This window comes from Falco punctatus, assembly GCF_963210335.1.
Source record: "Falco punctatus genome assembly, chromosome: Z".
NCBI classification, from domain to species: Eukaryota; Metazoa; Chordata; class Aves; order Falconiformes; family Falconidae; genus Falco; species Falco punctatus.
In genome coordinates this window covers 68,358,988-68,372,478 of record NC_137586.1, presented here as the reverse complement: position 1 = coordinate 68,372,478, position 13,491 = coordinate 68,358,988, and the positions used below count along the sequence as shown (strand labels likewise).

The following is a 13,491-nucleotide window of genomic DNA, read 5'->3' as shown; positions in this document are numbered from 1 at the left end:
TGCTCCAGTCCCTGGTTAGATCCCTTTAGCACTTTTTGAACATCAGGTGTAGGGAGATATACATACACACTCTGTGTGTGTGTATATATATATATATATATATATATAAAAAGTCAGAAACAACATTTAGTTTTCCTTGTTACTTTCAAATCCTTCCGTTCTTGCATTTTTAGTAGGCCTAATTTCTTCATCTTACACTAAAGGGGGGGGGGGGGGGGGGGGAAGAAACTATAAACTCTGGTTGACCTGAAATGCACAAATCTGGATTATAAAACATTAAACATAAATATGAAGGTGTCAGTTATCTCGATTTAAAATTTGCTGCAGCAAGGACAAAATCTTCTTATGCATCAGGCAGTGTGGCAACTTTTTTTTCCTTCTATTTCCACACTTGCTGTAAATACTGCTGCTCCCCTGTGCGCTGAACTTTTCACTGGGGAGATTGAGTTCTTGAAAAGTGCCAGTTAGGTCTAAAATAGTGACTGAAATGTGCTGAAAAGCTGATTCTGAAGAGGCTGGGGAGGAGTAAAAGAAGTGTGTGTTTAATCTAAAAAAAATGTGCTCCTTCCATAGTAGGATGTAACAATATTACAGTCACAAAAGTAATGCATAAATATTTTGGCATCTCAGAGACAGAGAACCCCAAACCCACAGTATTTCAGGACAGTCTGCCGGAAGAGGAGGGGGGCTTCATATTTGGATGAGGTGGAAATCTATTTCAGGGAAAAAAAAAAAAGTTTGAAAATAAAGGGAAAACAGCTGCTTTTAAAATTTCTTTTTTCCTTGCCCTTATTTGTTACTTAGAGAGATGGGTCCTATTCTCAAGCTTTGTTCAAAATTAAATTACTTAAATAGGTGGATGGAACAAAGAAAATTTTAATACTCCTCGAGCAGTCTTAGAGAGAGAGAGAGAGTGTCTTTCATTAAAACAGTGTCCACGAAGCTGCTTCTGAACCTCCGGGGACTGACACTCAAAACCTGGCTGATAGAAGCAATTCTACATCGCATTGGCCATACCGTGACCTTTTTCTCTTGCAACATCTAAACCTTTTTATTTCTTAGGCGTATGGGAGAGATTTTATTTGTTTTGCCTTGTGTGTGTGTTTATTTGTCATTTGTCTTTGCTTTGCTATTTGTTTTTTTAAGGAAGGGAATATTTTGCCTGATGAATGCTTAATTACTTTTTGTACTGTTAGGTGATTACCCAGAGCCATTACATCGTTTTACTTTCCAATGGCTCCATAGCACAAAATGGAAAACTGAAGTAATATGCGTCTAAAATTTCCTGGAGGGTTTCTACAAAAATTGTAAAAATATCTAGAAATATTTTCACAGCTATGTAGGGCAGCATATTGCATTCAGAAATGTGCTTTGTGCAAATTTACATCACACAGCTTGGAAAACAGAAACCAAAGTATTTATTTTTTAGTATTGCAGATTTTTGGGTCGTTGTGGGGTTTTTGTTTGTTGGGGTGTAGTGTTCTTTGGCCATTTTTATGTTCAAAAGAAACCTCTATGGCACAAATTCTAAAGGTCTAAAATTAAAGTGCTAGATTTTCCTGCTCTTACCCAATATGTGTGATAACGATAATTATCTTTGCAAATACACTGACATTTTGAGGTGAAGAGTAGAAGCATCCTCTTCAACGATTTCTATTCATCATTTTTGCTTCAGTTGTGGCATAACTCCGAAAAACTGTTCCCCCTTCCCCCCCCCCCATTGTAAATCAGGTTACTTTCATGCAGCCTCTCCATTGCATCTTCCACTCCTGCCCCTCCTGTGTTTTTGGGGGCTTTGGGGTTTTTTTTGCCTATTTACAAACAAGGACATCCCAGTATTATGTTTTCTATAGTTTGCCTCTTTGTAGTATTTAATTAACCCCTAAACTTATTACTGAAATACCTGATAGATGATAAAATAACTCACATAAATGTTTTGAAAACACTTTAATGTTTACAAATTTTTTTCTTCGAAAGGGTAGCACGTGCTAAGCCTTAAACAGGGCATAAGATGGCTGCTTTTGGTAACTGAAAATGACCTTTTCTGTCCTGTATGCTATTATCAAAACATCTTCAAAACAATTTGCAGTGTCGCTGTACTGTAATATTAAAATGGATATTTTCAGTGTCAAAACCCTGTATTGTTGAACAGTGACTTTAAAAAATACTAGAAGCAGAAATGTAGAATCGGAAGACTGCTTAATGTGGACAGTCTTCTCCACTCCCCCCCCCCCCCCCCCCCCCCCAGTATCTTTGCAGTAAGGTTTGTTGGAGAGGGAAAATGGTTTCTGCTCCCTTCCCCCAAGATGCAAGTCCAGTACAAGGATCGTTTTCAAAACGCATTAGCACAGGTTTGGTTGTTATTTCCCTGACTTCAGAAATGAGTGTGTGATATTATGTTTTGATGAATTTGAGGTCGTTTGTTGGTACCAAAATTGTGCAAAATAGGATGTGCATTTGTGAGGGTAAAATTCATATGGCTTCAATAATGTAACTTAAAATTGTGTCTTTTTAATGGTTCAGTGGCTTGACAGGTAATTTGGAGGACCAGTAATCGTTAGCACAGGACCATATTTGTTGTTTTACACCATGGTGCTATTTTGTGGCTTTTAATAGATTTTAGCAGGAATGGAGATACAGACAGGCCCTCTGACTCCTCTAGTAACATCTTAATTTACAAATATGTTGACGTGTGAGTGTATAATATTTTTTTATACATATATAAAAGTTACTTATACAAAAAGACTTGTATGCATATATTTATATACACACATATGTGAGATGCATAAAATCCACTATCATTACTATTTCACTGAAAGCAAGATTAGCCAGAGATAATATGCAACCCTGCCGCGCCTCACTAGTGATCTGCAATTTTAGGACACCTGACACACGTAATCCCAGGGAGGTTTTCTCCTCGGATCTATCCCTACATGGCTATCACTAATGGCAGAGAGGGCATGAAGGACTGCAGGGCACTTTACCTGTTGGGTGGGAGATCCTTTCCTTTTAATTCCTCCGCTTTATGGACTTTTAAAAAATCCACTTTTAAATTTTGGTTGTTGATTTTTAAAAAAATATTAATTTTTTTTAATAGCCCTCCAGCCCTGGGGTCCACTCTGCACCATGCACTGCAGCAAAACCAGGGTGCGTGGGAGCCCGCTGCACGTCCCTGCCGAGCGGGTGCCTTACCGCGCCCAAACCCACTTCAAATACCGCACCCTGCCCTTGCAAAGCAGAAACTTGGCGGGGGAGGCTCAAAAAGCCCCCATATGAGGAATTTTCAGTGATTTTCTGTCTTATCTACGCAAGGATAATTTTGTGTTTAATTTCTCCGTGTCCAAGGATGCCTCTGCCTTTCCGCCGTCCGTACCTGTAGACATAAAATCGCCGGTTTCGCCCTTCAGGGCATTTGCCCTCTCAAGAGCCTACGCGGGGCTTTTCGTGTGCTCGAGCGGCTCAGGGGAGGATAACGTCGAAGGGAACAAAGGTGCATCTGCACGGCAGATACTGCTTCTGTGGCAATCGCACCCGTTTGCTGTAATTAAAAATAGGAGATTAGGCAACTGACGGGGTAGGGGGTGGGGGGAGCGTCAGGACACACACACACATAGCCTAAAAAAGTCCTTAATCTGTTTTGCTATATTTGCTCACTTCATCCGACCTCGGCGGTGGCTCTGAAACGCCCCGCTCTCCGCATCGCCCTGTGGGAGCGCAGGAGCCTTTAACCCCCCTCCTTCGTCTCGCCCCTTGCCCAGGTCTTCCCGTAGCTTCGAGGTGGCGGACTAAAACCTTTGAGCCGCGGGTCGCGGGTGCTGTGGCAGCTCCGCAGGCGCTGGGGCCGGTTCCCCGCTCCCCTCGACGGGGGTGGTTGGCTGGGGGACAGGGTGAGTATCATAGGCGTCGCCGGGGCCCGCCGCGGGGAGCAGCTTTGTCCAGGAGGGATGAGTGAGAGTGCGGGAAGCAAGAGGAGGGGTCAGGTGCGTTGTTTTTGGGAACCTTCACAGAGATAAGAGTGGGCTCTGCCCAGCCTCTGGCTGCCGGGCTGGAGCCGTACCTTGTCCCGGCTGGGTCTCGTCGCGGCCGTCTTGCCCGCGACAGGCTCCCGCAGGGCCGGGCGAAGCGGTCCCCGCGGCAGGCTGCCATGCGGTGGATCGCAGACTTCCTGCGGGCACGGCGCTCTTCCTCATCCGGGCCGCCTGCTCCCGGCCGGCGGCGGGACGGGGGAACGGACCCCAGACCCACCGCTCGGAGGAGCTCGGGGTAGGGCAAGGAGACCCTCCGGAGCGACAAGCCAAATCCATCCCTCTCACAAGAGTCCCTCCCTGCCCCGGGAAGGCTCTGGTGTGCCGTCCCCCGCCGCACGCCCCATGCAAAATAACGGCGGGGCGCGTCCCACCTGCCCGGGCCGGGGCAGCTGTGGCCAGCCCCGGGGCCCCGGGGAAGCGGTTTGCCGGCTGGGCTGCGCCCCCCTCCCCGTCCTTCGCACCCCGCACCGATGTGGGGAGGGGCTGGGAGCGCACGCCGCAGCCCCCGTCCCCTTCCTCCTCCCGTACCAACGGCGCCCCCGGGGGGTGGCAGCCCCCGCGGGAGCTCTCGGGGCGGTGTGAGGCCGCGCTGCCCCGCGGGGTGCCGAGCTACCAGCTTGGCTGTCAGCACCCCGCGATCCTACCCCACCCCTCCCCGCCAACTCCGTGCCCCCCAGGGACGGAGCGCGGGTTTTCCCGCAGCCGCCAGGACCACGGCCCCCTCCTCGCGTGGAGCCGGGGCGGGGGGATGCTGCAGTGCCCTGCCCCGCCGGGCGTGCGAGCAGCGAGGGTACGCAGGGCCGGGCCGGGGGACGGTCTGCCCCGGGGGGGGAGGCGCGGGGGGGCGGCTTCTGTCGTCGGGGAGGAGCAGCTGCCGAGCCGCGGCAGTCGAGGTCCTGGCCGGGGGAGACGGAAAGGCAGGGGGCGACCCTGTGTCGGGGCGATGGAGGCGTCCCCCCGGGGCGGCGGCTGTGCTGGCGACCGGCTGTGCAGCGCTGCTGCCCGCGGGGACCGCGAGGAGGTGCGGAAGCTCCTGGACGCGGGCGCGGATCCCAACGGGACCAACTGCTTTGGGAGGACCTCGCTCCAGGTACGGAGCAGCGGGGTTGGGGGGGGGGGGCGGAATTATGAGGCGGGGGGGGGAGGGTGTGTGTGGAGTGTGACGGCTTGGGGGATCTGTCCTTTGCCACGCTGGCGGGGGAGAAGGGAGGCATTTCGGGTTTTGAATTGATTTTTATTGTTATTATCGGAACCGAGCTCCAGCCGCAGCTGCCTGAATGCAGGAGGGTATTTTCTGAACCCCCGATCTCCTGCAAACACTAAGATAGGGTTGGGGTGGGGGGTGGGGGGGTGCACCGGTGTCAGCAAACGAATTATGCGAAAGGGTACTCAAAAGGAGAAGTAGGACTGCAAAATCCCCTTCCAGATGGGTTCAGGGAGTTGATTGCGCTTCGATCGACTTTTCTTGTTTGTTTGTTTGCTTTAAATATAGCCTTAATGGGTCTTTCCCCCAAGGAAATAGAAACGGGGTCCCTTACTACTATATTCGTGTGACAGAATAGCACAGAAGACGGTGTAGAAATTGTCACTGAGCAAAAATTGTAACTTGAAACTAGGTATATATTAGTAGTTGTCACTGTTATGAGTGGTATTTTTAATATTAATTATTCATCAATAGTGGTAGTATTCATTGATAGTATTACAAGTACAGTGCGCAGTGGAGTTGTTTTGAGACATTTTGAGAGCTAGAAGTGTGTTATATTAATTGGCATACTTAAGCTGGAAGAGTTAGGTTCTCATCGAACGATTAATGTACTGTGATTTAAACTGGAGTTGTGCATTTCATGAAAAGGGTTTTCTCGAGCTGCCATTTGAATGTAATGATTCACCAGCTGAACAGCCATTTTGGCACTTGCACTTTATATAGAAAAGGAATTATTTTTCTGAAGTAAGTTACTGAGAAAGGCACTGAGAAAATTATTCGTTTTATTTCTGTCGCAGGTTCAAATTCCAGATGAAAAGGCTCTCCAAATTGTAGTAAATTTTCTCTTTCCACCCCTTACTTCTGGCTGAGACTAAGTTCTGTTTCCTTTACCAACACTTTGCAAAATGGCTGCCACTCTGACATGCGGACTTGCTTTATCTTTCTGAAAGACTTAACCTCTACAGGAATAGATAAATTATGAAGTTCATAAGCATTTTCGCACTTCTATTATAAATAAAACCAAATATTTGTAGTCCATAAACAGATTCTCTCGAGAAAGAAAATAATGAGAAAACAAGTTTTCTCAAGGCATTTTCTACAGTCTTAAGGCTCAATTCATGGAGGTTAAAATTCCACTGAAAATAACCAGGAGAACGGGGAAAGTAAAAACCCAAGCGTCAGTTTCTTCTATTTGCTTGCGTGCTGTTTTTACTTGTTTGTTTTTCCTTAGTCCTGCATAAGTTCACCTTGGCAGAAGTTCCTGCTTTTGTTTCAGCTGCGGAGTGGCAGGGAAGTTTTGTGCATTACCCATGGGCGCTCAACAGCTTTCCTTGCTCCTGTGAGAAGAAGCACAGGTTTAGCCAGAGCTGAGAGAGAGCAAAACGGTTCGATCCAGAACTCAAGAGCAGGGAAATCCTCACCTGGCACCGAAAAGAGCCACTGCCAGGGCTGTTACACCTGGCCGTCCGGCCCCGCCGTGCTCCCTGCGCTGCTGCTGCGCTGTTCATTGAAAAATCATAGCGTGTCCGCTCCTCAGCGCTGTTACAGAACGCGTAGCGCGTGTACACATAGTGTGTATACACACCCACCCACTCTCTTTATAGTATAACAAATGATACATATAAATGGCGTGTATGTATGTGTGTACACACAACACAAGTACCATACATTTCATGTTATATATAAATGGTGTAAAATGTGGAACAGAACATACACGTATGTAGTACTTATTCTGGAAATCACAGCCATCTTAGCTAATATCTTAATTTATCATAGAACCATAGACTATCTCACGTTGGAAGGGACCCATACAGGATCACCGAGTACAGCCGTGTGCCCGTATGCAGGTTACAGCTGCAAACAGCTGGCGTGGGAAAACCATGCCCCAAAGACACCCCGGCCGGCAGCCTCCCAGCCGCCAGCCGCCGCCGCCCCGCAGCTCTCCGCAGCCGCCGCGCTAACGCTGTGTCTCCCCGCAGGTGATGATGCTGGGCAGCCCGCGGGTGGCCGAGCTGCTGCTGCAGCGCGGAGCCGACCCCAACCGCCCCGACCCGAGCACCGGCTGCTTCCCGGTGCACGACGCGGCCAGCGCCGGCTTCCTGGAGACGCTGGAGGCACTGCACCGCGCCGGGGCGCGGCTCGACCTGCCCGACGGCTTCGGCCGCCTCCCGCTCGACGTGGCGGCGGGGGGACCGCACGGACCGGTGGGCCGCTACCTGCGACACCCGCCGCCCCTCCACGCTGCCGCACCGGGAGACGGGCCGGCAGCGGAGGGGGCTGTGCACTGGCACGCCCGCGGCAGTCGCCCCTGCTGGCCGCCGTCGCCGCCAAGCCGCGCCGCCCCTCCTGAAGCCCCGGTGGCAGCCGTCCCCCGCCAAGACCTCCTCCCCCCGTGCCGTGCGCGCATCTCCGCGGAAGGTACCGGGCAGGTCCTCCCCGCCGTCGAGGCACCCAGCGAGCGCTGACGGCTGACGATGCTCCAGGCAGCCCAGCTGCTGGGGAGGGTCTGCCTCTGCCCCTCTGCCCCAGAGCTTCTCCCTCACCCCCGGGGCACTCCGTGTCCAGCTTCTGCCAGGCTATGCATGCTGATGAAATCTTTAAGGAAAAGCGGAAGGGACCAAAAGAGAGCCGCAGGGAGACCTCCTGGTTCTCCCCTCCGCAGGTTCACCGGCGGGCAGGGAACAAGCGGCAAACTGCTCTCCGGTGCCCCGCGGGGCAATGGGGGGAAAGGGGAAGGGAATTTCGTCGTTTCTTCCCTCCATTGTTAATCTGATGCGGTTTAGAGAAGTGAGAACGCTTTGCATTTTCGTGATACCTTTAGATTCCTTTATATAGCTCTTTAAAATAGTGAACACCTTAGCCAACCCGTTTACAAAATCAATTAATCTTCAAATCTGCCCCTTCACCATCCCGCTCGACTCAGAGAGTCTTGAAATATTTAACACTGTTCGAGATTATAGTTTGGGAACAGCTATACGTATTATGTATAGATGTATTCATTCATGAAAGTTATCCATGTGAGAAACCAATTGGTGATCCTTTAGTTACCGCGCAGATTTAACATTTGGACGTATCTTGTTGATTCAGAAGATCTGGGCAATGAGCTCCGTATTTTTAAGACGGCTTTCCTTGTCTCCAAACCAGATAATCACAGAGCTTGGATCTGGATTTCTTCACCGGCATTGGCTCTGTTTTTCCCACGCGATTTCCATGGTCTACCCAATGTTGGTACCACTTACGTGTGATCAAATACCTGTTATTATTCAACAGCAAAAAAGGAAAGAGGTTGGCTTAAAAAAAAAATATCTTTGTGTTCAACTATTAAATGCCCTGTACGCAGCAATACTCGGTGTTGGACGGTGCTATTCATTTCGACTTTGTCTGTCGCTTACATCTTTTGTGTCTGTGCATAAATACACATTTATACATACACACACTAAGTGTGTACACAATAAGTACACATACACACAACACGTTCGCGCAGGTCGAATGCACAGGGCTTGTACGCAGGTGTGTGTTATTTACGAACATACACACTCGAGTTAAAAGCACCCATGGAACACGCTAATTTCCTTATTTAAAAGAACGCTTACAGAGCAATAGGAAATGCACTTGCTAACTTCGCGTGGCTCTACGATCTCTTTAAAAGCAGGTTTTTTCTTTTCCTCCTAAAAAACCAAAGGCAATTATATGCTCTAGAGGCACGCGGCGCATGCTGTGCCTGGAGGTTGTCCCTTGCCGATTCCGGCAGGTAGGATGGCGGTTTGGTTGCCCGTGACTAGGAGCCTGCACTGTGCTCGCCGGCACGGGGCCAGAAGTGCTCCCATGCACCGTCATTTCGCCTCCAGCTTACCGAGGAACGGCTTTCTGCCGCTCATTTCTTTAAAATAGAAGGGCGGGGGCGGTAAAGGAAAAAAGTCACCCTTCTCTCACCAAAAAAAAAAAAACCAAACCAACCAACGAAAAAAAAAGTGACTTCCTAGATCTTTGGGGACCAAATCGATGGCAAGCCCGGCCCGGAGGGCGGGCCGGCAGGAGAGGGATCAGCAAATCGGTCTGGGTCGGGGGCAGGGTAGGGTGGGAAGAAGGTGGTTTTTTTTTTCTCTCCCGTCCCCGCGGCTTGCGTGCAGGAGGGAACTCAGCTGAGCCTTGCGATGCTTGGGCCGGAGGGCAGGTGGCGGTCCTAGCGGCCGGCGGACCCCGGCCGGAGCGGCGGGGCGCGGAGCATCCCTGCATCTTCTGGGCTCCCCGCGACGCCCCAGCCCCCGCTGCCCGCCGCCCTGCCCGCCGGCTGTCCGCCGAAGGCGCCCCCTTCCCTGCGGGAAGGAGGGCCGGAGCCCCGGGAAGTCCGTTCGGAAACATGGCAGGTGGAGCAGCGTTCACGCCAGGATGCCTACGAGCTTTCCACGCAGCCTCTCCCCACCCGGGAAAGCCGTGCGGAAAGAGCCTGACCTTCCTAGGGCTTTGGCCTCGGAGGTGCCGTAGCCCCAGATTTCCTGGGGATGTCGTCTGACGAGGATAAAGAGTTTTTGGGACAGAGATACACGCAGTGATTTCGGCGGTGGTGTGAGTGTGGTAAGTGCCTGAACGGACAAGGCGTTCACCAGCCTGCACAACTTTCAGCACTGGCACCATGAACAGGGAGGAAAGGAAGAGTTTGCACTGCTTAGCAAAGTATAGAAAAAGGTTTTCCCCCCTTTGTCCAGCCCAACCTCTGTGAAAAAATATTCACAGCTTTTTTTGTCTCTCTAAAAAGTCTTAAAAAAGATAGGTTCACCACACTGAGGTAGCAGCTTTATGCTGCTTTCCCTTCCTTCATAAATGTTCACTCTTAGACAAGGAGCCAGCAGCCCTATGTGTTAGAAAGCATTCTTCAATTGCATGTGAACGCCAGATCTAAATAATTTGACTAAGATATTTTCTGTTGTGGTCTCCTCTTTCAGGCTTTTTATATTTAATAAAAATACCTTCACGGTAATGGCACTTAGAAAAACAAATTTTTTTCTATTACACATTCTGGAAATTTACTCTTTGAGGACAGGACTTCCAAGCTTTACAAGAGGCATAACCCCCTTCAAATTCACCTAAGTTTATTGTGTCTGTCAGTTCATAGGCTTTAGATATCTCGTTCACAGCTTTTGAAACCTCCACAGAAGTGCAAAACAAAAGGCATTTCAGGAAAGAAAGTGATCACCTGACCTTGCCTGGGCCAAAGGTGTGGCAATACATTAACCTCTCTGCCTACTTACATGGAAAATAAGCCTCAAATACTGTGAGTCTCAGGAGGAAAGTGGAAGTGCTCAGAGCCTTCACAGGAGAAACTGAGGAATTTGATGGTGGGACAGGTAAGCCACAGGACCAGGTGCTGGGGAGAGGACCTCTGAAGACATGGATATTTTACAAGAGCTCTGGTGGGGCAACCACTCCCAGCAGTAGAGATGAGGGATGATATACCTAGTGGTTCTAGATATTTATTTTTAATCAAGTCTCAGTCAGTCCTAGTCTCACACTCATTGAAGTAATTAACCATTTTTACTTCTTTTGTTCTCCTCCACCCCCCACCCCCTCCCCAACTTACAGGAAAAAGAGGTAGGAATACTTTAAGATGCTATATGAGCAAAAGTTAAGACAGAACACTCTTTATCTCTGTGGAACAAAGAGCAGAGAACAAATTCTTCCACATTTCTCTCTCTTTGTTACCATGTACTCATAAGTACCTGCACTCTTTTCATAGAAACACTTGCTAAGAAAGTGTTTCTGTGCTGGAGAAAGCCTAGGAAGAGGAAGTGAAATGTGAGGTGGTCCTTACAAGCTGAAAACCAAGAATCTTGTAACTAGAGGCTTCAGGCTGCCTCACAGAAATATACACAGCTGTTTGCTGCTAGACCCAGCTTTGTCCTTGGTAAGTGAATGTAAGCTCAGGACTGAGGGTGGGCTGTGAGAAGCCCTGTTTGTATGTACTGCTTTATCCAGGGGCTGTGCAACCAGGGAAAGAGTTCCCACAAAGGACCACAGGGGCAAGACGTTCAGAGTTCAGCTCACACCATCAGTAGAGGTTATGATATTGGAAAGATCCTACTTTCTAACACTAAACTAGGTAGCTCATGCTGCCATTGCTGTAGTCACTCTTTTCAGGACACAGCATCCTACACGTGATTTCTGCACAGAGACATTGCTCCTTGGGGAGGTGAGGGAACATATGAATTTGATCTCCCAGGTGGGGAAAGTCGCAGGACAAGCACTTTTTTCTCTACATGGCTTTGGTGGTCGACAGCATGGACTGGGTAAAAAGGTCAGAAAACAGGCATGTTGAGAGTAGGAAGAATGGGGCAGAGGCACAGAGTGGCCAGAACATGGGGAAAAGAGGCAGGTCCAGTTCAGGGAAGAGGTGCCAGGAAAAAGATCAGACAAATATGGCAGAGTTTGCCTAAGCCTGAAAGGATGCACAATGGACATTTACCTCTACCCCACTGCATGCCAACATGGATCAACGGTTTTGTTGGGCTTCTAAAACAAAGCTCATCCCTGCAGACATCCAGTGCACATGGCTGATGAGCAATGGCACTTACAGTCATACAGTGGGCCTTGTTTGGTGGAAATCATGGGAGGGCATTCCTTGCTTCCAGAGATCAAGCATTTAAACACCGCTAGCTTTATGTGGTTTTTTACATCTGTTTTCACCTTAGGCTCTGAGCAGCCAAAGGACCAGAGAAGGAACTAAGAGTCAAGCCAAGGTACTAATAACACCATGAAGTGGAGAATTTGTCTCGACTATAGATCAGGTCCAAGGACAGAGCTGCTTCCACTGTCCTTCTCACATGCACTTTAAGAGGAAAGCCACTCCTACCATTGCTTTCCTCTTACTGGCTTATCTTGCTCGTTTATCTTCAGGCAGATGCAAAAGAATGATTATCAATGTTGGACCATACTATGAAAACAAATAAAATGTATTTCAGAACCTTTTTACACAGTGGATAAAAACCCATACAAAAGTTGCTTCCTATAAAGGGCTAATTAATAAAACACCAATTCTAAGGTCAAATTAGAAGATTTCCATGAGATCAAATGTCTTCCTCCTTGAGTTAAAGGAACCATACTGTAGGAAACCAAACAAGGAAACTAACCAAAAGACTTCACGTGTTCTGCAAGATACTTTTCACTTACTACAGACATTAATTATTCTTGGTTCCATAAGTTGCTAAATCTGGGGATCGAACACTGTGCCCAAACTTTGGGTTTGGTTTTTTTTTTTGTTTCCTCTTTTCAAGATGTACATAGAAACCACTGCTTTTTAAAAATCATGTTGTTTCCTTATGCAATGCTATTCAACACTGTGGACATCACAGTGTTCTACAGATTTGCATTATCCATTGCTTTTCTACAGCTGTATAGGAGCACACAAGTTACAATATATGACTGTACTTCATTTACATTCAGTCTCCTTCTCCGGTTTTCAGTAAATGTTCGTGCAGTTCTGTTCACTGGTAGCAAGACAAACTATTTTACCACATGTCAAGCTAAATAATTTTATGCTAAATAATATGTAGGAGAAACCTGATTCCATGAGGAATGCCTGCCATAAGGCAGGAGACATTTGAAAATACTGAGAGGTGCATGCATCCAAAAAGAACATACTGCAAACAGACTAGTCCAGCAAGCTCGTTCACAAAAATTGCATGCAGAAGTTACTCTTGTGTTTCATGTCAGTCAATTACAATTTCTAGAAAATCCCGGTCTAGCTAGCCATGGAAAAAAAAGACGATGGTAATTAAAAAAAATGGAGAAACTTCTGGCTTCTACTCAGATTTATTCCACATAAATTTCAAACATTCTGTTTTCTGGTGTTGCTACTGAGATCCTAGGCATTTACCTGGCTCTGCCCTGAATAGAAGACTGAGTCAGAAGAGTCATAGTGTCATTCATGCCTGCCTAAAGTTTCTGGAAGCAGGTTGTGTATTCAGTGGTAATCACAAGAACAATGTTATTCCTTATTGCTTGGTTTCATGAGAATAAAATTGAAAATCAATAGAAAATACAGATACAGAGTCAAGTGTGGGCTTTCTTACCTACATAGAATCTTTTTACTCTCTTTCAGTAAAAACACCAAACTAGTATTATTTTCTCCCATTCAATTTAACAAAGAGCAAGAGGTCCAGATGGCCACTTGTATGCTAGGAATCAGTCAAGTGAACAATGACTTTATTGTTCATTTACAAGAATTAGCAGAAAACAGACAAACCAAAGTCTGATTTTTTTCAC

The 13,491-nt window shown here is 47.9% G+C and overlaps 1 protein-coding gene across 1 annotated transcript; it reads left to right on the top strand.

Annotated features, from left to right (window-relative positions):
• The first annotated feature begins 4,865 nt into the window (after positions 1-4,865).
• LOC308056701 (cyclin-dependent kinase 4 inhibitor B-like) lies at positions 4,866-8,577 on the top strand. The gene is made up of 2 exons (XM_080372437.1): positions 4,866-5,118; positions 7,212-8,577. The coding sequence occupies exons 1-2, from the start codon at positions 4,972-4,974 to the stop codon at positions 7,695-7,697; spliced, it is 633 nt and encodes a 210-aa protein (XP_080228563.1). The 5' UTR covers positions 4,866-4,971; the 3' UTR covers positions 7,698-8,577.
• The last annotated feature ends 4,914 nt before the right edge of the window (positions 8,578-13,491 follow it).

Coding starts and splice junctions, on each gene's coding strand:
- LOC308056701 (XM_080372437.1), top strand. CDS start 4,972: ATGGAGGCGTCCCCCCGGGGCGGCGGCTGTGCTGGCGACCGGCTGTGC. Junction 5,119..7,211: donor TTGGGAGGACCTCGCTCCAG/GTACGGAGCAGC, acceptor GTCTCCCCGCAG/GTGATGATGCTGGGCAGCCC.